At 49.9% G+C, this 25,212-nt stretch overlaps 3 protein-coding genes across 5 annotated transcripts; 2 read left to right on the top strand and 1 right to left on the bottom strand.

The window, feature by feature from the left end:
* Nucleotides 1-494: 494 nt before the first annotated feature.
* On the top strand, nt 495-1,287 carry LOC133392199 (uncharacterized). Of its 2 annotated transcripts, none has more exons than XM_061651614.1 (2): nt 495-656; nt 723-1,287. In XM_061651614.1, the coding sequence occupies exons 1-2, from the start codon at nt 644-646 to the stop codon at nt 1,094-1,096; spliced, it is 387 nt and encodes a 128-aa protein (XP_061507598.1). In that variant the 5' UTR covers nt 495-643; the 3' UTR covers nt 1,097-1,287. The 2 variants fall into 2 exon arrangements, with proteins under 2 accessions (XP_061507598.1, XP_061507607.1); XM_061651623.1 differs by having other exon boundaries at nt 498-656; nt 741-1,287.
* Nucleotides 723-6,433, top strand: LOC1272047 (xylulose kinase). The gene is made up of 5 exons (XM_061651588.1): nt 723-1,674; nt 1,783-1,988; nt 4,098-4,219; nt 4,297-5,121; nt 5,317-6,433. Exons 2-5 carry the CDS (start codon nt 1,938-1,940, stop codon nt 5,987-5,989), a joined length of 1,671 nt encoding a protein of 556 aa, XP_061507572.1. The 5' UTR covers nt 723-1,674; nt 1,783-1,937; the 3' UTR covers nt 5,990-6,433.
* Nucleotides 6,434-7,577: 1,144 nt separating this feature from the next.
* On the bottom strand, nt 7,578-14,318 carry LOC1272048 (tektin-3). 2 transcript variants are annotated; one of them, XM_310915.5, is made up of 7 exons: nt 14,185-14,318; nt 13,877-14,124; nt 8,917-9,744; nt 8,702-8,811; nt 8,470-8,641; nt 8,247-8,383; nt 7,578-8,161 (listed from the first exon to the last, which is right to left on the bottom strand). In XM_310915.5, the coding sequence occupies exons 2-7, from the start codon at nt 13,994-13,996 to the stop codon at nt 7,933-7,935; spliced, it is 1,596 nt and encodes a 531-aa protein (XP_310915.4). In that variant the 5' UTR covers nt 13,997-14,124; nt 14,185-14,318; the 3' UTR covers nt 7,578-7,932. The 2 variants fall into 2 exon arrangements, with proteins under 2 accessions (XP_310915.4, XP_061507586.1); XM_061651602.1 differs by lacking the exons at nt 13,877-14,124; nt 14,185-14,318 and adding an exon at nt 10,885-11,291.
* Nucleotides 14,319-25,212: the final 10,894 nt, after the last annotated feature.

The raw sequence follows: 25,212 nt of genomic DNA, 5'->3' as shown, positions 1-25,212 counted from the left end.
CACGCCCGCAGTAGCGATTACCGCTACCTTACTGCAGCGATTGAATTTTCAGCCTGTGGTGCCTCGTTTGCCATAAAGCACCTTTTTGCTATTTGGGCCATTTTGAATGGCCTGAAACACCGTCTTCTCGGGTGCGTGCCGCCACTAGGCATTGAATCTGTCAACGGTCACCGTTCAAATAGATGTACAGCGACAGCGCCGCGCTCGACGATGCCTCGCGCGACAAAAAGTAGCTCAATATTGTAAACAGAGCTACTCGTCTCGCGCGACATTTCTGCTTCATCCGAAATTATCGAATTATTTAGTTTTTTTACGATCCAGATTAATGCCAAACTCAAAAATTTGACTTGAACACATTTTAACTGATTTTCATGGGTTTTATAAACAAAAAGCATGTAGGCTGACTGGGTCAAATGAGCTACTTTGATCTACGCGGAGTGATATTTAGAGCACCTTTTCGCGCGACGTTGTCGCTCTATGTCTATCTGAACGGTCATCAACTGCCATTTTATTTAGCAAATTGTGTGTGTTCGCTCGGCGTCGGTTCTGAAAAATCCATCACAATACCCAGCTCCCATTCACAATCAAACAAACATTCAATCATTCTTCTCAGTGTTATCATCAACCAAACTCAACAATAGTTATGGACGTTAAAAGTAAAGTTGCAGCGATTATTCGCAATACAAGTTAAAACAAAAACATTAAAACGTTGCCTTTTGCAGACCATTCGGCGGATGCAGACGGACCGGCGGCGGATACAAGTCGGCCGGCAAGCACCACCACCAAAAGGCAACGTCCGGCGGCAAAGATGAAGGAGAATGCGCCCTCGCACGACTACAATCTGCGGCAGCGGGGCAAAGCGACGGCCGGCGAGAACGACGTGTTCGAGCGCAACTACCAGTACGCCTTCATCTACAAGGCGAAGCACGAGAAAGCGGTGAAGGAGCAGGAGGAGGCCCACGCCAACTTGCCGCACTTTAAGGCCCAACCGATGCCGATCGGGTCGCCGCCGCGCCGTATCCGGATGCCCCAGTTCACCATCCCGCACACGCCGGAGGTGTTGAAGCACCAGAACAAGAAGCAGGCGGAGGAGTGAAGCAAAGCAGGCGTTAGCTTAAGAACCTTAGTTAGGAACCGTGTCCGCCGGTAGGATTGATTTGAGCCGGAAGGAAGCTGCTTGAAGGAGAGGATTGTGTAGAGAGGATAGCATAGATGTGTCATATAAATAGTTTTGTAGAACAATCCGAAGTACAACAGTGTGATAAACGATTTTAAAGCTTGTAACAATGTGGCGTGCATCGATGGCATACATATTTTACTCTTCCCCTTGCACGCGTACCAGTGGGTCGGGATTTTGGGCAAATAATGGCTAGATAATGGCTAGATAAACTAAGCTTACTGTCTAAAATAAGCTTTTGTTTTACCAAATTTTTGCAGCACAAAAACTCCCACCTTCAGCGTTTGTTTTTACCGTTGACAGTTTGAATGCTTTCAAACCACCTTGACACAGCCAACTGACAGCTGGCAACGAATGACGCGCCGTGCTGCTAGAAGACAGCAAAACAACAGCAACAGCACCGAAATGTAAACAGACGGCAGCGCAAAAGTAGCGGTCCAGCATACCGCCACCGTCCGGGCCCAGGCCAGACCATCGCCAGCCGTGGCAGTGAAAACGTAAGCGCTTTTTCCCCCCCGGTCGGTCCCCAAAACAAGTCCGGGGTGTCGTGTCGCGTTTCGAAAAAAAAAATGGGTTTCCTTCTTCTACTTTCGTTGTTGTTGTAGGCACACGTACCCGGACAGTGCAACAGTGATTTCCACGTGTGGCAAACAGGTAGTAGCGGGGTGACACACAGTGATACATCGACACCGCCCACCACCCTGTCCCATCCCTTCCCGCATGCTGCTGGGGGTGTCCACCGCACGATCAACAGCGTACGATGCAGTCGGCAAACGAAACCTACCTCGGGCTGGACCTGAGCACGCAAAAGGTAAGCCGTCGGGGTGTGGGACCGCGCGTCGGTAGGTCACCTTCCGGTGCTCCGCTAAGGTCGCCCCGGTTTCGATCTTCCGACGCGCGGTCAGACAACAACAATCAACAATCGCTCCCCCCGGTCCAGCAAGCAGGCAGGCGTGCACACACATCAGGCCCGAGGCCCTAGGCTTATCAAACGCAGGCGGGCATTGAGTGTTGTGTGTAAAGCCAAAGTCAATTCGTAAAATAATTACAACCCCACTATCTGATCTTGCCTCCCTTACGCGGCGTTTAAAAAAAGAAAATGCTGGCATGTTTGCGTTCGAAACCAAAGCGCGGAACCGGGAGATGGGCGCATTATCGCATCCAGGTCCCCCCCCCCCCCCGCTCAGTGGACTCCCCTCTGTCCGCGGCTTGTCGCTTCCCTCGTGCTCGAGGGCGATGATAACTCTCAAGCCCACCCGGTCCTGCCCTCGCCTTGACTTTGGGCGCAAATGTGGGACGCGTAACGGTGCAATTGGAAAAATGTGGAAGACACGATCGGCAAAATTCGGCTGGACGGCTGGCTGATTTCCAATTCCAATTTCGACCGCGGTATCGCGCACAGGGTAAGGTTGTAAATTGACCGATATATATATACATATATGAAAAAAGTATAAATTGTTTAACGAGCTAATTGTGTTTGCCCACCCCAGGGCTGGAAAAGAAAGCGTTACGCGGGGTACGTCATGCAAGCGCAAGAGCATTGCTCGATGATGCGCGCAAAATCGGGCCGGACGTCGGGACGGACATCATTACTCGCCCATCAATACTGCGAATATGAATTTTGCGTGGGGGTCAATTAGCTTCGTACTTTGTGTTTGGCTAGCAATAGGGTTAACTGGCTAACAAACGCTAATAATGTGTGGAAAACTACACCATGGCGGTGATCTGGGACGTAACGAATCACACTGTTCGAGTTTGGGTACACTGTAGTGTTGGGAAAATCTGATTCAAGATTCATGAATCTGAAGGAATCTTTGGAATGATTCAATGAATCTGAATCTCGGTTGGAAAGATTCGAATCGAACTCGAATCGTATCTCTAGGGATTCCGAAATATCTAAAATAAAAAAACACAGGCTTTCGAGACTTCTTGGAAGGTACCACACAGCCGGATAGTTTGTTTTGCTACGGGGAGACGGTCCATGCGAGGCTTGAACCTACACCGGGCAAGTTTTAGGTGGGATTGAGAAAATTCAATATTTTGGAAATCATACATCTCTTAAGATCCATGAATGTCTGGAGATGTATGAATTTTAATGGACTTTTGAAGCTTATAGATTCATGCATCCTAGAAACCTTGGAGACTCATGTGTATTTAGAGATTCATGAATCCTTGAAGTACGACTTAACAACATGCCCGTCATGGGTTCAAGTCCAAAATAGACCGTGCCGCCATACGTAGGACCGACTCAACGCCATTCTAAGCGTATATTTTGATTGAATATCTTACAATTACAGTTAGTTGGTGCAAAATGCAAATAACAAACATTGTACAAACAGGTTCATTGTAGCAGAACAAGTTGATCAGGAATAGTGATGGGAAAAATGAAGTTTATGTCGTAGTCGATTCGGAATTGGTTCCGGAATCGGCTCCGAAATTGCTTCCGGAATCGGCTCTGGAATTGATTCCGAACATGGTATCGGGCAGGTCCGATTCCGAGCTCCCAGCACTAATCAGGAAGCTTATCGGCTAGGAGCAGATTAACAGCAATTGTTTTTGTTTTTTTCACTGTCAAATATCTTCAAAGCATCAGTTACTTTAGCTCAGAGTTGTCAAACCGGTGGCCCGCGAGGTCTTTCGATGTGGCCCGCATTTCGCAGCTACAGTACATGTCAGTCAATTCTCTTGAAATATGAAGAGATTTGCAACTCCGCAGGTTTCTATACCAATTGTCAGACCCTGCATCGTCATTGACGGTGATTGGCAGGAAGGAAGTAACGGCTACTAAGGACTTGTATGACATTTTGTTATTTTTATTGCAACTATTACAGTTTCCGTTGCAACTATTACAGCATTGGGAGATAAAATTAATCATGATTGTAAATTTTAATTTTTTTTGTAAATGTTTTCTCTGTTTTAGCTGAAAGCAGTCCTGTTGAACGCTAACTTGGAGAATGTGGCCCACGCGGAGGTAAAGTTCGACTCGGACCTGCCTGAATTCCGAACGACGGGCGGAGTGAACGTTGGCACCGCCAAGAATGAGTAAGAATGGCGTCACACAAATGCACGCTAAAAGAGGAAGAAAGTAACGATTTTCCAAACACCCATTTTCGTTGCAGATTCTACGTCCAGCCCGTCATGTGGATCAAGGCGCTCGACATGGTGCTGGACCGGATCGTGGTGCAGGGGGCCGACCTCAGCACGGTCGTCGCGCTGAGCGGCTCGGCCCAGCAGCACGGCTCGCTGTACTGGTCCCGGTCCGGGCTGGACACGCTGCGCCATCTCGACGCGGACAAGTTTCTGCACACGCAGCTGGACGATTCGGCGTTCACCGTGCACCGGACGCCGATCTGGATGGACGGCACGACCGGGCGGCAGTGCGAGGAGATGGAGGCGGCCGTCGGTGGCCGGGAGCGGATGGTCGAGATAACGGGGTCCCGCTGCTACGAGCGCTTTACCGGCCCGCAGATCAGGCGCATCTTTCAGCAGCGCCCGGACTGCTACCGGAACACGGAGCGCATCTCGCTCGTGAGCAGCTTCCTGGCGTCGGTCTTTCTCGGCGAGGTCGCCCCGATCGACTGCTCGGACGGGTCCGGCATGAATCTGCTGGACGTGCGGACGCGCGACTGGTCGGACGAGTGTTTGGCCGCGTGCGCACCGGACCTGCGGGCGAAGCTGGGCGCACCGGTGCCGGCCGCGACCGTCATCGGCCCGATCGGTTCGTTCTTCGTGCAGCGGTACAACTTCAACACCGGCTGCCGGGTGGTCGCGTTCACCGGGGACAATCTGTCCGCGCTGGCCGGCATGAACGTGGGCAAGGATTGGCTGGCGCTGTCGCTCGGCACGAGCGACACGGTGATGATGCGGCTGAACGCGCCCTCGAACCTGCAGGAGGGCCACGTACTGGTGCACCCGACCGACGACGGCTTCATGGGCTTGCTCTGGTAGGTATCGGCCGCTGCTCGGCTTGTATCGATCCAACACACGTTCGATCGATGGTACGCGGTCGTAAATCATGCCTTTGCATGCAGTGGGACCCTATTTTATTGCTTGCGCAAGGGACCACTTCGTGTGCGAAACAAGCAGGAGACAAAATGTCCCCTTTTAACGCTTTTTTTTTTTTTGTTTCTTTTCGGCAGCTTCCGTAACGGTTCGCTCGTGCGGGACATCTTCAAGCGGGCGGAAGCGAACGACAACTGGGAGAACTTTAGCGAGCTGCTCGACTCGACGCCCCGCGGCAACTTCGGCAACCTCGCGCTGCACTTCCTCTCGAAGGAGATCCTGCCGCCGGTCAAGGGTTCGCTGCGCTGGAACAAAAACTCCAGCCTGGCGAGCGTCGAGCTGGCGAAGGGCGTGCTCAAGTACAGCTCGCCCCAGTCCGAGATCCGGGCGCTGGTCGAGGGCCAGATGCTGACGCGCAAAACGTACGCTACCGAGATGGGCTTCAGCTTTGGCGAGAGCACGAAGATCCTGGCGACGGGCGGTGCGTCCGCCAACCGGTCCATCCTGCAGGTCGTGTCGGACGTGTTCAATGCGCCGGTCTACACGCAGAAAACGACCGAGGCGGCCCTGGTCGGGGCGGCGTACCGGGCCAAGTACGTGCTGAGCGTGGCCCGCAGCCGGGAGGCACCGTGCGGCGACGGCAAGGGCGCGGTGAGCGCACCCGGCCCGTACTACGACTTCATTGCCGGGCTGCTGCCCCACTCGGTGACGCGCGTCTGCGACCCGAGCAAGGACAGCGAGCAGATCTACGGCGCGATGGAGGAGCGGTACCGGGCGATGGTGAGCTTCATGATGGAGCAGCAGGACTAGCCCAGCGTGCACTAGCTAGTAGCCTTGCCCAGTGATATGAGTACTTTAAACGTTCCACACACGCACCGCTTGCGAACGCTTGTGCAAGGAGAGGGAAAGACAGAGATAGGAACAAAAACAAAAAACAAAAAGAAAAACATTCCAATTTACAGTGTGATGCGACAATATGTGCGCCGAGTTGAACGCACTGGCAGACGCGTTTTCCTATTTGGCAAATTTGGCCGCCTGCCCCGGTTCGGTTCGCCTTAACCTACCGCCTAGCGAAAATGACGGACCAAAGTAGACTAGGGAGCGAAGTTTTGCGAAGCGGCGAGATGGCAAAGCAAGGCTCATTTTATAATTTGATAATTTTTGTTACATTTTACTCTTTTTACTAAAACCAAGCTTACTGTTGTTACCCGACGTCTTCTTTTATTTACGAATAAAATGCGACTTAACGATCAATGATGGTTTTATGATAGAGTAGTGAACATCTGTATAGTACTGTTAAGTCAATAAGTTGGTCTGTTTGTTTGTACAGCGCCTGCCATAACTATATGGGCAGTCGGCTTTGCGATTCGCTTAAAATTCGGAGGAGATAGATACGAGGCTCAAAATCATAATCATAATGAAAATTATATAGAGCCCCAATGTTAACAGAACGTGATCTTGATTTCATATCGGGACCAAAAACGCATTAGGAACTCAAATGATATTGCTCATTAGAAGAGACATTTAAGGCATATGAGCATTAGGATTTGCTCGTTAGGAGGGATTCCAATGTATTCTACTGGCTGCAATCGTGAAAAAAAGTATCTCTGTGTAATTCTTCCTCAATATATTATGATTATTATTTTTGGATGTGGAAAAATGTGCAAAGACGTAACATAGCATTAAGCACAAATCATACTTTCGCTGCTTTAATCTATCGCTTCCGTATTTGAAATGAATTGCAAAACGACTATCCATGAAGTTATGGTAGGTGCTGTATTATATTCGACGATACCTGTTTCTGTATAAGGTCGTATGATCGGATTGTCTCTCATCTTTGGCAATGAATAGACTTTGTGGAATATCTAATTACATACTGGAAAGGACACATGCTTGACTGTAGAGATTGACAGCGTATTAAGAAGTCACATATCAAATAGGTTAGGATACAGAAGCTTTATTCCTGACCAGTTCTTCATAGAATTTGCTTAGAATTTAGAGCAGATTTTTTCGTATTTCAAGGTCCTTGTTTTCTTAGCCAGTTTCAATGGCAATAGAGTTTTGGTAACAGGAACTGTTTACTTGCAGAATAATGAATGTAATGAAACTATGGAGATCGATGATGCCTTCATCTTCAGGAAGTCTAAACTAGATACTGACATCCTATTCGTACATAGGGGAGTTGCCTGTAAAGACGTCTGTGATATATCTGAATAGCAGAAAGTTAAGGACACACCTTCATGAAGTTATCCCAGATCGTTGCAAAAACGCTAATTAGCACAGAAGTACAGTCCCGCCTAGACATTCTGAGGCAATAGCTTACCTAATGCATACCTCCGGATCTGCCTGTGATATTACCAATCGCCCAGACAAGTAAGCCTGCCAGAGTTCCTCCACATTTTGTCTGGCAAATCTAACAACTTCAACGACGTGTGGGACCTTTATTGCTTGCTTCGAGCGCGTTATATAGCGCAACACCTGCGGCAGTACATCTATCGCTATCCAGAGCGCTACTCGTGTGATAAGATACGTTTGCTGTTACTTGCTGTGTTTGGGTTGTTTGGTTCGACTACGTTGTATTTATATATGTATAAGTAGAAGCAGTGAGACAAATGACGAGTTAGCCACGACGGGGATGGGACACTCGTAAACGACCGATCGACCGAAGCTCTACCGCGCCCCGCATGACAAATATATTTTTGCTGGAAATTCCCCGCTCAGTGGCGCTTAGGTCAGGGTACCATATTGCTGTTTCAATATTTGATCGTGTTGTTCACGGGAAAGGAGCGCCGCAGCCCCATGCACTTTTCGCGATCGATAAACAGTGCGTCCACCTTCTGCTTCAGGTTGCTCTCGAGCTGCGACTTGGTGCGCAGCAGCTGCTGGTGCTGCGCCTCGGCCTCCTGCAGCTTGCGGTGCAGCGTCGCCACCGAGTCCTGAATCGTGCACACCTCCTCCACCAGGCGCAGGTGAGCGTTGTCGCTGTGGAAGAAAGTAGGCAGAGGTAGGTGAGACAGTGAGTGACAAGGATCGAGACCGAGTTCCAAGATGCAGGGGTGTAACCTACCGGCACATCTCGATACCGGGGCGGTGGGCGCGGGCCTCCAGCCGGGTTTGGGCCACCTTCATCGGGTTTGATTTGTCGTTGATCGCCTTCCGCAGCAGCTCGATGTGCTTCTCCACGTCGAAGATCTCCTGCTGGGTCTGTTAGCAACAAAAGGACGGGGAAATGAAGGCAGAACGTTAGGCTAACGAGAACTGGGAAGACCTCGGGACGACCCCTGCTTTACCTTGTGCAGATGTAGCTGCATCTTGCTCTTTGCTTCCAGCATCTCGGAGGCGCGGTTGTTGAACGCGTTGTTCGTGTTGCTCCAGCAGTCCCAGACGGAGGTGGCGACAGCGTTGATGAGTGACTCGGCGTCACTGCGCAGCTGGCAGGATTTCGATCGTTCCGAGTGCGAGCTGCAAGAGTAGGTAGCTAAATATGCCTGCTGGAGTGGGGAATTGTGTGATCCAACCTACTTGTTAATGCGCGTACTGCTCGAACCGGACCACGTGCCGGGCGTGCTAACCGTCGGATCGTACTTCTCGATCCCGCCGTAGTAGTTAATGCCCCGGCTATAGTTGTTGAGCTGTGTGGAGGAGGAATCGGAGGTAGAGCATCACAATATAGTCACACCAAAAAATAGTCGCGCTCGTCCCAAACAAACCCCCCCCCCCCCCCCCAAAACGCTTACCTGGTGACAGATGGAATCGATCCCGAGGGCCGACTCCTTGTGGCTGATGTCATCCTCGAGCGAGTGCTGGGCGGCCCGGCAGTCCGCCAGCTGCTTGGTAATCTTCGCCAGCAGCTGCGACAGCTTCTCCTGGCTCGCCCGCAGGTTGTCCACCTCCACCAGCAGGCTCTTCTCCACGTGGTCGTGCACCAGCTCGATGCCCTTGCGCGACTCCCGATGGTACAGGCACTCCTGGGCGATGTGGAGCGGCGGCTCCAGGTCCTGCAGCGCCTTCTGCACATTGCGCTTCGTGTCGGTCAGCTGGGCCGACTCGGCGATCAGCTTCTCCAGCTCGGTCGTCAGCTCGTTGCGCCAGAACGTGATGTCGGTGATGCGCTCGCCGAGCCGGCGGGCCGCATCCCGCTGCCCCTGCGACGTCTTCTCGTCCGTTTCGCGCATCAACCGCACCGCCTCGGAGCGCACCTTCTCCGAGTAGTTGCGGTTCTTGTCCGCGTCCGCGTACGTGCAGACGTTCGAGGTCGTCCACTCGTTCGGGGTGTAGCGCGTGTAGAGGGCGGCCCGGGCCGCGTGCTGCGGGTTCCGCTCGAACCCGGTCACCAGGTTCGGGAAGGTGACCGGATCCGAGCACATGCCGGACGGGGAGTAGGAGGACGCCACCAGCTGGTTGGTGATGGGCTGCTCGTGCAGCGGCGTCACCTCCACCGCCTCGTACCCCATCGTCGGGCGCCACGGGTGCGACCGGGGCGTCTGGTAGAACGTGCCGGTTTTGGCCGGTGGCCCAGAGATCTGCTCCATGTTATGCGTTGCGTGCGTCGTCGAGCTCCAGGGCTTCGGCAGTGAACGGAAGATACAAAACAGAACAAGGGTTAGCAATGGCAAGGGGATATTGATACTCCGGAGGTGTAGATATCACGGTGGAATCTTGAAGATGTACGAGAGTTCACACTTTAATGTCAACATCACGCCGGGAAGTCAGCCAAAGACTGACAGCAGATGGGCTGCCCGAAATAGGGAGCACCAGGCACCTCAGAAAGTCAGTTCCCAGAGCTCCCAGAGCTCCCCATAACCCATTTAGCGCGTGTTTCTTCGCAGTATCCCAGTTCGTCAGTAAGTCGCCGAAAACCAGACAAAGTTTGTCCGTTGTTAGGCCAACGTTTTTATTCTAAGCGGACCTGCAAATGTAATTACAATTTATTGCCACTGATATCCCGCTGTATTCCCGCATTCGCATTGGGACGGGACGGGCAGAGGACCCTTCACCAGTTGGCATTGAGCATTGACAAAATAGTAGCAGGAGGCACCGTTTACCTAATCCAAGAATGTTGCGGATCGGAGGTACGGATTTAGCCAGCCTATAAATGGAGAGCGAAAAAAAAAACTAACATCGTGACGCTTTTCGCCTCCAAGCCGTCAAGGCTTGATAATCAATAAGCGCTTCCTTCCTGCGCCACTCACCCACCTTGCGCCTTGGTAGTGAGTGGCAGCCTGCCGTGTAAAGCTCCCTACCCCCGTCTAGTGGCCAGTGTTTTAGCAAGGAGCGTTGGCTTGGGGCTGACCCCGTTTTTGTTCCATAATTGGAGCAGCTACTGTCATGGCGCCGTGTCAGGCGCTGCCACGTTGATGGCCGCTTGACGTGTTACCATGGCAGTCGGTTTGATCGTTGTCGGTCGAGCGCCGCCTCCTCAACCTCCCTTGCGCTCTATGGAAGTACCACACCCAAGGTACGGAATGTCGGAGCACCGTTCACCGACGCGGGTTTTTGCATTTTTGGAACTGGGTTGGGCACACGGGCCCACAGCCCAACACAACAAGACACATTCCAATGCTGGATGGGGCAATGGCAAATGGCATTTGAGCGGAGGAAGCGAGCTGGGCAGCCCCTGCTGGGCATAACTTCTGCGCGAAAACCGGGCATTGATTGAGGTTACTTTGAGGGTACGGGAAGAAGATTGCGCGCGCCATAATTACTTGCACTTCGTAGGCCATGGTTGATGGCAGATGAACACATCGAATCGTACGCCGATCACTCGTCGACTGGACGCACCGGACTCAGACGTACACAGCTAGCACGCAACTACAGCAGCCTCATAGTGATACAGCTGCTTGGAGGGTTCCGCAGAACACACAAACGTCTTGGAATCGGTTGCTTTTGGGAGCCTTTGGGAGCACGCGATCTGGACACCAGCGCTACTTTACACTGCTCCGACCCGGCACGCACTCTCACTGTGAAGCTGGACCCCTGCACAATATCCACATTACCACACATACACACACACACACATATAGACACTCGTTGGCCTCCTGCATTCGCCAACGGGCAATCGCCGAATGAGCTGCTTCCGGGTCCGGGCGGACCCATTTCTATCGGCAGAATGCGGTACCATTCGCCCCCCCCCCCCCCTCCACCTCCACCCTGTCTGCCACCAGCCCCCGTGAAAAGTCAAAACACTCTTCCGCCTATTTATTGCACACTGCTCGTGGTGCGGCTCGTTATGCCTCGCCTTGTTTGTGACTCCCTGGAGTGCGGGCTTTTTTTTGTGTGTCCTGTGTGTATGTGCAAAATGTTGGTTCACCTTGCCTTTGGACTGGCACAAAAAAAGGTGGAGTGAGTGAATGAGGTAGTGTGTGTGTGCAAAAGAGAGAGAGAGAGAGAGAGAGAGAGAGTGCGAAAGGGAGTTTCGTGGTAATCGATCCACCATTCCGATGGATTGAGTTGCGCTGTGCGCGGGAATTGAGGCTTAGGCCCCTGCTCCAGCTCCATCCGAACGAGCGAAACCTCCGATAGGCTGATTTATGGGTTATGCTGGAATAGGTAGGAAGGGGAAGGAGTTGGTACCCCAGTTATGAGCTGTGGATATTACCAGGAGCAGACATTTCTATGCACGGTTGATGATTGTATCGTAGCAGCACTTTGCGCTTTACTAGGGCCCGCCGCCCTGAGGGAACGTGCTACGCCTGGAATTGGCACAGGCAGGCAGGGAGGGGGATGACCTAAACAAAACACACACACACACACACACACTCGGGGTGGCAAATCAACAATACTCCCGAATCGATTGCCACGGTCGCGGTTCGGCTTTCGCGCTTCCCTTTGCCGGGCTTTTCCGGGAGGGCGGCAGTTTGTATAATCCATACTGTCAGGGAAATTATCGTGCCTGGCGGGGCGGAGGGCGGAGCCAATGCTTCTTATCCTAACCCACCTGAGGGGGCGCACTGGTAAGGTGTTGGCAGCGAGCTGGAACGCGGTGGTGGTGGGGGTAGGTGTGGTAGGCTTTTCCGTTTCCGCAAGCGCCGTTTTGTTCCGGGCGCCCCTTTAAACAAAGGGAGCGGGTTACGGGCGATTTGTGACGGGTGCGAGAATTCCGGACAGGGGGTGGGGGGGGGGCTTTGTAAGTTTCGCAACAGATACCATACAGCATGGCGGAAGGGTAAGGGGATGCGGGGATGGGACGGGGAAACACGGTAACGTTGTAGTTTACCCTGCGCTTCCCGGGATGTTGTTCGTAACATCCTTTCGCAAATATGGGTTGCGACTGTTTGGTTGGTTGCAGCTTTTCTGTGTGTGTGTGTGTGTGTGTATGCATTGTTGATCGAGAAACGCTGTTAGTTTTGGCACGGAAGCGGAACCTTTTGTTTTCGAAGGTACTTTAGGCGACCGTTGCTATTTCGTAACATTTTTGTAACGCAGCAGGATTTGATTGTAGTTGCGTATTAGCGCGCTTCGCGCCAGCTGGTCTGATGGAGCCGCGGGTATGTTGCTGCTCTGATACAGTACGAGCAACGAATCGAATCTACTTTGGGGCTTGTTTTTCTCCCTTTACAATGGAATTCTTTCTACAGCTGTAGTTGTGAGTTTAAAAACAATGCAAGTTAGAGACGATGCAGTAACTCTTGATGAAACACAAACTTTGGCATATCAAGGAAGCAGCAGTATCAAGAATGAGGCAGGGTTTCCTACTCTACTTGCAAACATGGTAGTGTGAAGCAACACAATTGGGGTATTCAAATTGTGAGTGTGATGATAATAAACAACAAACTACTGAAAATATGTTTATTTGTTTCAGTTCATAATGATTTTATGCATTTCGAAGCTCATAGAAAGTGTCTGAGTTAAAGAACAAATTTATGAAGAAAAAAAAACAGTTGGCTCAATATCTGTCCGTTAAACATCGAAGTACAGAAGCTTCCAGTGAGCCTGACAAATGTTGGCAAAACTATCAAACTCCTTATGTATTTCAAACATAAGGAGAGAAACCCTGTATACAGCTAGATTTGTTCGCTGCCAAGGAGTGCTGTCGTTCCCAGTGTCAGGTTGATTGAGAAGTTATTTCAGGACCGTTTCACGTCCTTCGGGAAAGCAATAGGAAATACGTGAAATACTAGGAGAGACTTTGACTGGAAATTGGCGATCTCATTTCATGGTCGGATCTCAATCGGGATGATGATATTAATAACTTAGTAGGAGTAGTGCGCCATGTTACTTCACAGGATGTTACACAAAACCATTGCTAATGCAAGCGCACACGGGCAACAGTACCATTGCTGTTACTTCGTTCCAAATCGTACCAAAACTGATCTTCCAGCTAGATAAAAACGGCCCGACCAATCCTGGTCCGGTGCAAAGTCTCACGCTAGGACCGGAGCTCCTATTCCTGGAAGCACTCCGATGCCCCCTTTTTCGCAATCCACTGAGCCCGGTTTTTAAAAGCCCCTGGCAAGAGCTGGCAAAATTCACACCTTCCGTAAGCCCAACAGTAACACCTTCGCCACGGCAGAGTGTCCGGTCTTGCCGGTTTGTTAATGTTGATTTTCCGCGCGCCGGAGATAGGGTAAAGACACGCCAGGTGTACGATATGGCACCCCCGAAACTGGCCATCTTCACGGGCGATAGCATCAGCGCCACTCGCACGACACAAAAGTTCACACACAGACACACACACACACACACACTGACACTTACCAATGGTACGCTGGACTTCCGGCTCGAGTGCATGAACGTGTTGGCGTGCAGCGCTTGCGAGGATAGTGCTGGCCCACCGGGCGAAGCATCGTAGTCGCTGGCGCCCTCCCAGCACAGCATTCCCTACTTCGCGGCTGGAGCGACAACAGTCACACCGTGCAGCGCAGTGTATGAAACTGCGACCTCGGATGCACACACTGCTGCCCCAAGCGCCTTGTCTCGCTCTGTCCGTCCGTCCCGTTGCTGAGCTGTGGGTAAAAACAATTTGCACACACTGCACATCAAACCACGCACATCCTCCAGTCTACCGAGCGAAAGTCGACTACGGGAGTGCCCAAAACTGCTGCCACACTTTCCACACGACCACGGCCAATGCTCGGGGCCGCAAGCTGATTAGATCGGTAGCCCGCGTGCTTACGCCTCCACTGCCATTGGTGAAATATTTCCGAAAATTCGTCGGAAAACTGTAGCCTGCCATGGGGAAGGCTCGGGAGTCTACCAACGTGCGGAGGAGATGGCGGTGGTGGTGGCGGCGGCGGCGACGGCTCCTCAAACCATGGCCGTTTTGGGATCTTTCCTTGCATGCGAAACTTGCGAACTAGGACAATCCGTTGCGCATGCAGCTACGAAACTCCGCAACCGGTACCGTGCCGTGGGTGTCTCGTAAAACGAGGTCAACTACGACTAAACAACAATTGTACCTACCGCCCTCCGCTGCTGGCAGTCGCTGCCCCTTCACGTACCGTGCAAATCCGCCTTACACACGCAGAGTCAGAGAACGACGGGCTGTTATGCTTTTTTTTTTGTGGGAACTCTTACGGTTTATTCTTCGGCAAAGCCACACAAAACCTCGAAAAGGAGTACCTTCCGGAGGGTTGCGCCCACGTCCCCCTTTGGATAAGCGATCAGAGCAGGCAAAACTGTACCGTATTTCGGCGACTTGCCTGTAAGTGTGCTGTGCGGCATCAACCGAATGTGCCACCCCCGGAAACGGATTAAATGCTTGTTGGGCCCGAAGTCGAAGATCTGCGATAAGTGGCCGTCCCCGAAAGCGTTTTCGTGGAGGGGAGTGAGAAGAGGGCATCAGCAGTTTGACAGAGGCAGATAACAGCATTACACACCTTGGGCACTGGAAACAAAGCCAACCCGTCCCGATGTGTGCCCGATGCCACGAACCACGTTGCCAGGATTGACAGCATTGACTTTGAGGACCGCTTTTGCTGTTTGTTTGTTTTGGGGTTTTGAAAACGGAGATTTGAGGCAGCCAAACTGAACCAACACTTAACCACTAAGAGGAGGGGACTATCATCGGTTGCCGTGCAAGTCCAGCAGGATCTACTTCTTGGAAGAGTGCCACTATTACACAGGCATTATTGCCTTTTTTTTTGTTGTTGTCACCGTGCACTTGCTGGGTCTAGTTACTACCCAAGGATTAGCAGCTCGATTAACACTCGCCGTGGGCCTTAACTCCGCCCTCCGCCTCCAATCTTGGTGCCGATAATCGGAATGACAAATTGCCAATCGCGTCCTGCGCATCCATTTCCACCGGCATCAGTCCAGCGAGACATGCCAAGCACAGGGAAGAGCGGTGAGAATTATTATGCACAGTCACAGTTCAGTTCCGTGGAGTCGTTTCGTTGCCGGAGGGAACGGTGAGGAGCGGAAAAACTCAGCCAAAACGGCCGTTCATATTCATCGCAGGTGTATCTGATGTGCATTAATTACAATGCACTTACTGCTCCTCCTCAGCTCAATCTAGCGCTCGATTCAATACCTCCCGGAGTTCCTGGCACCTCTTACAGTCAGTATTGCAAATTGTTCTGCCTCTCGACGGAACAAATTACTGTTACTTGGTATTTATTTTTTGAGCAAATTCAGATACACAAAAAAAGCATTTGTACGTGTACTAAGCCAAGAAGATTGTAATTTGTAGCTAGAGCTCTTTTGACGGTTTAAGTTAGAACGTTGAAATTTATGCCTGTTAGTAGAAATACATTCTGTTGGAAATTGAATTTACTGAATTAGTTAGAAATTTGAATATTATTTAGTTAGAAATTTGGATTAATTCAAATTGCATGACATTCGTGAATTGTTTCAAATGGTGAAATATTTCAACTGAACTAGATCAATTACGGATTGGAACTGGAGAATGAACTCTTAGGATTAGAAATGAAATGAACTAACAAAAGAACTATATGTAATGAAATGACAAGTAATCAGTAGCAAATTGGTTTTTATCTCCAAAACTCATTATTCAAATGAATCTTCAGTGATGAGTGATTCAAATCTCGAATCGACTCTTCAAAGATTAGTGAATCTCCAAGGATTTATGAATCTCGAAAGATATATGAATCTTTAAATACTAATGAATCTAAATGATTAATAAATCCATTAAAATTCATATATCTCCAGCGATTTGTGAATCTTTTGAGATGTATGATTTTCAAAATAAATTTGCGCGATCTCACCGAACAACATCCCCAGCATCTTAAACAACATCTTAATCCCGTCGTGGGTTTAAGCCGTACATGGACCGTCTCCCCGTAGCAAAACAAACTATCCTGCTGCGTGGACTTGCCAAGAAGTCCCGAAAGCCTGTATAGGCTGGCATGGCCATGTAGGTTGTTGCTTCAAAAAAGAAGAATAATGAGCAGCTTGAGAATCATGAATCCCTAGATATCCCAGATTATATCCCTAGAGATATAAATCTTTTGAAATTCATGAAACCATCGAAATTCATGAGTTTTTTGGGATTCATCAATCTTTGGTGATTCAAGAATGTTTGGAGATTCATAAATCATTGAGATTCTTGAATCACTGCAACTGGGATTCATATGAATTGAATCATTTAAAAGATTCATTCAGATTCATGAATCTGAATCAAATTTACCCAACACTAGTCCAGAGTTGTCCGGGTTCCGCTGTCATTTCATTTACGACTTCTACTGCTGCTGACTCTCCGGTTGCCTCAAACCACTTCGAATGCCTCTAGGCGACTCTACCCGTCTCCTCCTGACTCTAGATGACTCCGACTCCAGACGACTCCGGACGACTCTGATTGACTCCAGACAACTTCGGACGACTCTGGACGACTCCGCACGGCTCCGGGTGACTCCAACAGCGGGTAGACCTAGTGATTCCGGTTTTGCCAGAGTTTATCAAATTTCATGATTATGCGATTAGAGTTGGCGCTTGAAGCAGTTTCAGAAACAAAACGCCTTAGTGGCAGCAATTGATGACTTAAAGGTTAGCTTTAGTGGCAACGACTGTATCGTATCGGACTGGGATGTGTTACAGACGTTAGGAGTTTGCTGATCTTAACATGGATAAGACTGCTAAGCCCTTTGCACGGTCATTCCGTTTCTAATGCGTGGTTGAAAATTAAAGCCTTCCCACCTGGTCGACGCTTAGCTAAAACAATCTCCACGCTCAAAACGGCACTAGTAGAAGGCATGCCAAAAACAAAACAAACTAAAAAACAACTACAGTCACGTTAAGTGCTTCACTGGTAGTATTCCCATTCCCAGTGCGAGTTAAATTTTGGCCAAGTGGTGGAGCGCAATGAAACTAAAAAGTGCAGGCCTGTAGCCTAGCCTACACTACACAACCACTAACAATTAGTGCGGGGCACACTGGCTGCGGCCCCCGTAACGCTGCAGCGATGGAACGCGAATGGCAGATAATAAAGGATGAGCACAACCGTGAACCGAAACCGAAGCAACAGGAAAGGCAAATGACAAGAGCAAAAAAAACAGCCAAAAACCGGAACGCTAGAAAGAGTAAGAACCATCGCGCTCGGGATTCCGGATAAAGTGAGCTGTTCATTCAACTGCAAAACACTACCTTCGCGCACTAACCGATTGCCAAAGTGGAGAACGAAATAAAGTGGAATAAAAATTAAAAACTAGCCTACGGCGGGGAATAGCAGTGCCGCGGTACTGCTGCCAATAGTGCCATGGTATGTATGTGTGTGTGTTTGTGGGGAGGAGCCCGGAAGGTTAAAACAGGAAGGAAACCTTCCCGTACTACCACCCGTTGCGGGGGAGATTTATTTTTCTGAAACAAATTTTTATTTTCCGCTCGCTAGTTTTTCCGCTTCGCCAGCCCGAATGCCGCCATAATGAACAGGAAATGCAAGACAGCGGCACACAAAGAAGGCTAGAAAGCGAGAGAGAGTGTGTATGAGTGAGAAAGAGAGAGAGAGAGAGAGAGAGAGAGAGAGAGAGAGAGAGAGAGAGAAAGTAAAGAGAGATAGAATGAAACGAACATCACCGAAACGGTTTTTCGGGGCCCTGATCCTGATTCTGGTAGATTGGCTTTTTTATTTGGTTGTTGTTGTACGAGGCGGAGGGAATTGTTTCGTATCCTGGCGTGTTCCAAAATCCACACACACACACACACACACACACACACATATACAAGCACATGATCCCGATCCGCTTCCTCCGAATGAACCACGCTAACCGTTTTCTGGCTGATAGAACAGCTACCGAGGCAGAATGAAAATTCTGACATCAATCGGGGGAGAAAAAACGTAAACGGTACGAATAAAAAAAAAACCTTAAAATAAAAATTGGGAACAGTGCTTCATGCTGCACAATCCGCTAGAGACAATTGTGTGCTCTTCACTTCCCCTCTACCGCTCGTCCTCTATTACGGGCGATGCAGTCGCTCCCGGTTGCACACAAATTGATGTTTCCCATGGGCGAGCTGGGCAAGCTTCGTGGAAAAAAAAAATTGAGGCAAAACAGAAACGCAAATCGACCTGGGTGCCTGTTACACGCCTCGAGCTGTCAAAATGCGCTTCCATATGACTGCACTGGTGGGTCTGCACGTGCGTGTGTGTGGGTGTAGTGTGTAGTGTCTTACAAATCCGCCAGGAATTATGGCGAAACAATCTAGCCGGCAGCGAGGGAACTTAGCCGATCGGAAGCGAATTATTGACACGTTGGCAATACCGTGAAGACCCACTCTCACCCAAACCACAATCGGATTTGTGGAAAAGGAGGGTTTGAAAGGGAAGGGGGCTTCTTGCAACATTTCACCCGCTACAAGGTAGAACGCGAATGATGACACTTCAGGAATGAGTGAGAGTTTCTTTGCGTCGTCTGACTTTGGTTTGTATTACATGTTCTTATCGAATTTTAAAGTCGCTTGAGAGATTGATATGCTTCGATAAAACTCACACAACATGGAGTAGGAATAGATTCACGTTAGAGATGGTTTAATATGAAGAGTAATTAGTACCATATCCACATCCAAATGTACCGTGAATTAAATGTACCGTGGATTAAATACCTAAAAGTTGATAAACATAATTACTCAAGTTATTGAATACCTGCTACAGATGTCGTTTCAAAAATAGTCTTGTTTGGGTTGTTGAAATCAACTTAAACAATAGATCGATCCGTATAGACCCCTTCGCGAGTCTTGAGAGGTTACGGTATGGAGCAAATATGTAATTCCAACGCATCTGCATCTTAGTGAAAAGGCATTTAAAGCGTCTGTGCTGGGGTATATTTTTCAGAATGATCTCCAACCGACTGTAAAGTAACTTAATTGTTGTGCATCGTAAGTTCACCTCTTTACGGAAACGTATATTGTGCACCAGATTATAAATGATGCGATAGTGGCAACCTCTGGTTCACAATTATACTTCACGATTGTACTTCCGATAAAAGTTTAATGGAGCAGCCCGTTCCATTGCCCGATTGAAGTTTGGGTGGGAATTTCGCACCGAAAGAGCCTTTCGTAAAGGACTGAACTGCCGAACGACGTTTTGAAATACTATCTCGCTAGGCATTACCAGGATCATTATATTATTGTAATGAGCGCCACACGACCTGCCACCCACGGAAGGAATTTGATGACTTCTGTACGAAAGAGGCAGATATTCTGTTTGTATCACAATGTCTATATCTGAAGGATTACAGAACCACAGAGTCTGGAGATGTAGAGTCATTGCAATTGTTAGGATATTTAGTTCGTTGTATAGTTGAGGAACACAAATGTCTGTAGAGGACCATGCCGGTTTGGTCATATCAAATATATTAGGAGTTTTTGGAGTTGTCAGTTAGGCGCATTTTCGAAAGAAAACATCTCCAGCTAGGACCATACCAAAAGTGCAACTACGTCATGGTTAACTAAGAACAGGTTCAACATGGTACTCCAAACATTTCCTAGGACATCTGCCGTGAAGAGACATTAGGTGATTTTGGACACTTTGGATTTACTGTCTCCAATTCACCAAGCGTCTAGTGACATCTGAGAAATAAGGGGTAGACTGTCTGCTGGAGTGCATATGGATCCAGGATTTTTTAGACGGAGGTGAGCTTCACAATTACGTCTTTGATCTTATCTATTTGAGGGCTCTTACCGTATTGAGATCTCGTACGGAGATGTGTGTGCCAGAGATGTGGTTTTCTGAGTGAGTGGTAAGTAACTCTGGACTAATAGGCTATATGTGTCGTTTGCCAATCAACTCACTCATACTTTGCGTTGACTTTGAGCGGGTCAACCCTGAGAGAATTGAATTAGAATGTCCTAATGTAAATATATCAAAGAATTTGAAAAGAGTGAGTAAATTAGTCGGGTCTCTCTAGTCACTCTGATTCTTCGAATCCACTCACTGAGTGATGATTCTGATATCTACTTCAGAAGATGCGTGATGACAGTAAGTCTCTCCAATAGCTTTCTTTCTATCAACAGTTATCAGGCCCTAATTAAGAGAAGATAAAATCAATATGTGTAGCAGCGAATTCGGGCTTCAAGCTTGTACCATGACATTGAATGTCCTTACTGTGGGTAGAAGCACAAACTAGAATAACTTTAATTCATTAGAACATTGATAAGATGCTGCATCTGTTTTGTTAAAACCCAAACAAGCTATCGCCAGACCTCGCGCTTCATTCAGAACCTTCTGAGCGAAAATCTAATCCACTTGATAGACTCCGAGGATTGGCGTGCTTTCCACCAGTGAAAAGTACTCAGTGCCTAGTCGCTAATGTCTATGTGCACTGTTTGCTTCTTACAATTTCCCACCGCAGCCAGCCAGCCGTTTCTCCAAAATGGGATGCAAAGATGCAAAGACCCGATTCGGCAAATTCCGGTTCACGTTCAATGTTTCTCCAGAAAAACCTCAGTTTATATGGGGCGCGTTTCTCGAATTCAAGTCCGCTATGGTACCAAACGGCATTAAACGCACCACGGGTAAGCCGCTGCTATGCCATTAGAGCGATGCGTTCGGAGTGTCTGATAAGGCGGCGACCCATTCACACTAACACGCACACACACACACACACGGTTGTGGAGATGTTGGAGCATCCAGCATCCTCTACCATCAGCCTAATTGGATTAAGATGCTGATAAGAAACTGCAACGCTACTATGCATTAGTGGCTGCAGCGTATGTGTGTGCCGTTTGCCGATAAAAAGATCGCGTCAATGGCGGCACGTCTTGGGTTGGGGCTACCCTCAGCCCAACCATTCCACGAAACGGTTGGGCGGCGTTTCCTCCAAGCGAGCAGAGTCAGCGTACACGGAACGCGGCAGTAACTGGCAGACACTGCTGGCAAACATAGCTGGCAAAATGCAAATCGGAAGCGTGCAAGCGGTGCAAAAAATCACCCCTCAAACACACACTCACACATATACGCCACAGAGCTTGCATACATTTCGAGGCGTGGGGTTTTGAGGTGCGGTAGTGCAAAACCTTTTCACCTCAAAATTGGCAGAAACGACGAACTCAAACTTGACGGAAGCTGTTGCCGGAACCGCAACCTCCCCCCTCCGCATTTCGCGCTTTCTCTCTACCGATGGATGAAATTATGTTTCCGCCCGTGTCTGTGTGTCCCATCCTTCCCCCCCCCTCCCAGTCCCTCAAACAGCTCGGTGCATTGACCGGTGCGGCCGGGTAAGACAACCGTCAGGCGTCATTCGGCTCATTCGACCGTATGGTTTTTGGCCCGGGTGCTGCCAGCCGCAAATATGCGTGCATGCGTACGCGCTGTGTGTGTGTGTATGTGTACACGCTTAGCTGCCGAGACACGGGACTTCCGTCACGGGATGCCTTGTTGCTCTCTATCGCTTTAGCTTTCTTTCCCCGAACAACAACAAAAAAAAGAAGGTCCCCGTGGCGGATTCGGGAAAATTGCGCTGAAATTTGTATTCACCCACGGTAGCTGGGCTGGAAGGGCGCATAAGGGTAGCGGAAGCTGATTGTGCACCGCCCCCGGATTGGCACCTTGGAGGATATTCGCGGCAGTTGGATTTTCGGTCCTCGGTCGGCCCCGGCGGATGTTAGCTTTTTGTCAGCCGTGCGTCCGCCGGCGGGAGAAAGACAGAGAGCATCAAAGACGTAAGCCATCCGTGGCGCATGTATGCATGTCGACGTCTTCAGCTGCTCTAACTCTCGCACCCGAACCCAGGACGGATGGCTCAATCAGGGGCTTCAGAGGCGGCACTCCGGGCCTTCGCTCCGGGTCGTGTGCACGCTTCGCTGACGCGCGTTCAATGTAGAGCGAGACATCGCCCCCCCCCCCCCCCCCCCCCGGGGGGGGGCTGCAGTCCCGGCACACCCTCCCACAGCTTCCCCGTGCTAGGGTGGCTTTTGTTGCCGCGCGAAAAGCGTTTCCGGTTACCGAAGGGAATTATTAACGATAAGTAAAGCCTACAGGAAAATCTAATAATGTCTTGAAAATATCTTCAAACGTGATGAAACTGCTGATGCCGACCTGGAAGGAAGATACGAACCACCAGCATCCCCATTTTCTATTTCTTCCTTCCTTGCCTGTCACACACACACACACACACACACACACACACACACACACACACACAAACACATACATTGGCTGCTTTGGGTTTTGCCTATCGCCAGTTTTGACAGCTTGACAGTGCCGTCCACCGCGGGCGTACGTAGATTCGCAAAAGCCCGTACAGTGGAAGCCTCGCCGTTGTGGAAGTGGCTACGGTTTTCGCTGCCAATAATGCCTGCCTGGGCTGCAGAGCGCTACCCCTATCCGCCTTCCTGCTAGCTTTAGCAGTCACGCTCGTAGTCACGCTTGGCTCTTACGACCAAGCGAGCAACGACGACGACGACGACGACAACGACGACACAACAGTATCGTCATCTCTAGTGGTGCAGAATGGCAATTTCTTTAACCTCATAATTGAGCAATTCCCATTACGCTCGGTTGCAGATTGGCAACCGCACACAACGGGCGTACCTGCACGGGCCGTAGAGGGAGAAGACGAAGTAAGGGGAGCGGTTGGAAAAACATGCTTTTCACTGAAACTCGGAGGCAGCAGGCACTGGTTCGAGAATTAAGCAGCCACTTGCGCTTGGTATCGGCTCTCGGGATGCACACACTCTCTTTGGTGCGTTGCGATGGCTTACCGATTGGCTTCGGCTGTCCTGCCAGGCCCTCTCCATCCCAGTGGTGGGTGTCATGAGCAGCCCATCAATTTTGTAAATATGCCCCGGGAGCTCGCCGGCTCTCGTTCCGGGACTGGCCAGTCAATGGGCCACTAATGAATTCCACTTAGGCTCTACACTCAGGGCAGGCTCGTGGGTTCATGCGCACAGGTGAGCCGAGCGCTCTGTGGCCTGGCCGTTGCGTTGGTTCGTCGGTTAGCCCAAGACATTGCCGGGTGCTGCGCCATCCGGCGTGTCACCGCGTTCGGGATGGTGGGCGAAGATTTCAAACCCAAGACGATCGTGGCGGTTTCGCGTTTTGTAAAACAAACTCCGCCGCGCGTTCCGTGCAGCTTCCACACTGCGAGAGAAAACCAAGCGCTGGTTTTGACGTGTTGAAAGGTTTTGGTTTTGGGGAATATCTGAGGTTTCCTGGGGCGTACGTTGCCGGGCTCGAAGCTCGAGCACCAAGCCCCATGACAAGTTGTTCAGTTTCGCCGTGGTGAAGCGCTTGAAATTACAAACTAATACCGAAGATAAGCGGGATAAAGGAGGGAGAGTTTATTTCCTCGCTTTTCCTTCTCTGCAAAGATCCTCACTTTGGGAAGAGTGTCTGGATGGGTTTCGGTTTTGTGTTGGCTCCGGGGTTCGGGAACCGTAACCGTAGACAGAAGATTTTTATTTCAAAGGCCAACAACAGCCAACAACCGTCCTCAGCGGTGAATAGTACGCCATCATTACCCCTCTTCCTCCCCCTCGTACTTGCCCGCTTACCCGTCCGGTGCTCTTTATGTGCTTTTGTGTCGCCCTTTCCTACGAAGGAATGGAATGGAAAGTTTTGACCCGCAGTACGCTCTGGCGGTAGCGGTTTTCCTACGTCCAGAAGGTCCGGCTCCAGTGGCCCGAGCCCTTGGTAAGTATAATGCGGACAAGCCATAATTGGCAAGCTGAGTGCTAGAGCCAAACGGGATGGGGGAGGAAGAAGTCGCTGCGGCAGGCTGGACACTGGGCTCGATTTACATCACCGCTACACATTCACGATAATGTTTGCACAACCCCGGAACGACCACTCGGGACCCTCCCCCCTCTGTTCTGGAGGGGGAGGGGGGGGGGGGGCGGGAGGGGTTGGTGTGTCTTCTGCCGCTGCAAGTTGGCGAACGATATTCGAGCCGAGCAGGGCCGGACCACCACAACATCATGGGGATGTAAACTTAATCGAGTAACGTCAACAAATGTGGCGTGCTTTTGTAGGTTTTGCGGGCTGGGAACAGGATCCGATGACTCTTTGATGCCCTGCTGGTGACATTTATATTTTAAACTTTAAACGTTCGCCACCCGTGTCGCATGGTGCAAGTGCCGCTTAGGATTAGGTTCTCGATAGGTTCCAGCTAGCAATTGGGGTTGCTGGAAGTTGTCGCTGAGGTGAACGCAATACGATACAAAATGTGGTTGCACACTTGCGTCTGCAGTCTGATGAGGGGAGGAATATAAGTTTTATCTTAAAGTTGTTCCAATGTCCAACTCAAACATCTTCACCATTCCGAACGCGTCCCAATGACTCCAAATGAATTTTAAGCAATAACGGATGGTTTTAATTTTTAATCTTAATTCTGTATTGCATGATTGTGCATGGATGAAGTCATCCTGAGTTGTCTAGAGTTGTCTAGATTTGGCTAGAGTAGTCCGGAGTCGTCTGGAATTGTTATATCGAGTAATATAGAGTCATTTTAAATCAGCTGAATGCGTCTGGAGTAGTCGAAAGTCACCTGGAGTCATCCAGAAACGTCTGATGTCGTTTCGACTCGCCTGTAGGTGTATGTAGTCGTCCGGAACTGTCCGGAGCCGTTTGAAGTCGTGTGAATAAATCGAATGCAGTGATCTAGAGTCATCCGGAGTTCTTCCGAGTCATGTTCAGTGATCAA

Source organism: Anopheles gambiae, chromosome X, assembly GCF_943734735.2.
Source record: "Anopheles gambiae chromosome X, idAnoGambNW_F1_1, whole genome shotgun sequence".
Lineage (NCBI taxonomy): Eukaryota > Metazoa > Arthropoda > Insecta > Diptera > Culicidae > Anopheles > Anopheles gambiae.
This window is presented reverse-complemented; position numbering and strand designations above follow the sequence as displayed.

Coding starts and splice junctions, on each gene's coding strand:
- LOC1272048 (XM_310915.5), bottom strand. CDS start 13,996: ATGCTGTGCTGGGAGGGCGCCAGCGACTACGATGCTTCGCCCGGTGGG. Junction 8,384..8,469: donor TGCAGCTACATCTGCACAAG/GTAAAGCAGGGG, acceptor TGTTGCTAACAG/ACCCAGCAGGAGATCTTCGA. Junction 8,162..8,246: donor CCCGGTATCGAGATGTGCCG/GTAGGTTACACC, acceptor TTTCTTCCACAG/CGACAACGCTCACCTGCGCC.
- LOC1272047 (XM_061651588.1), top strand. CDS start 1,938: ATGCAGTCGGCAAACGAAACCTACCTCGGGCTGGACCTGAGCACGCAA. Junction 1,989..4,097: donor TGGACCTGAGCACGCAAAAG/GTAAGCCGTCGG, acceptor TCTCTGTTTTAG/CTGAAAGCAGTCCTGTTGAA. Junction 5,122..5,316: donor GGCTTCATGGGCTTGCTCTG/GTAGGTATCGGC, acceptor TCTTTTCGGCAG/CTTCCGTAACGGTTCGCTCG.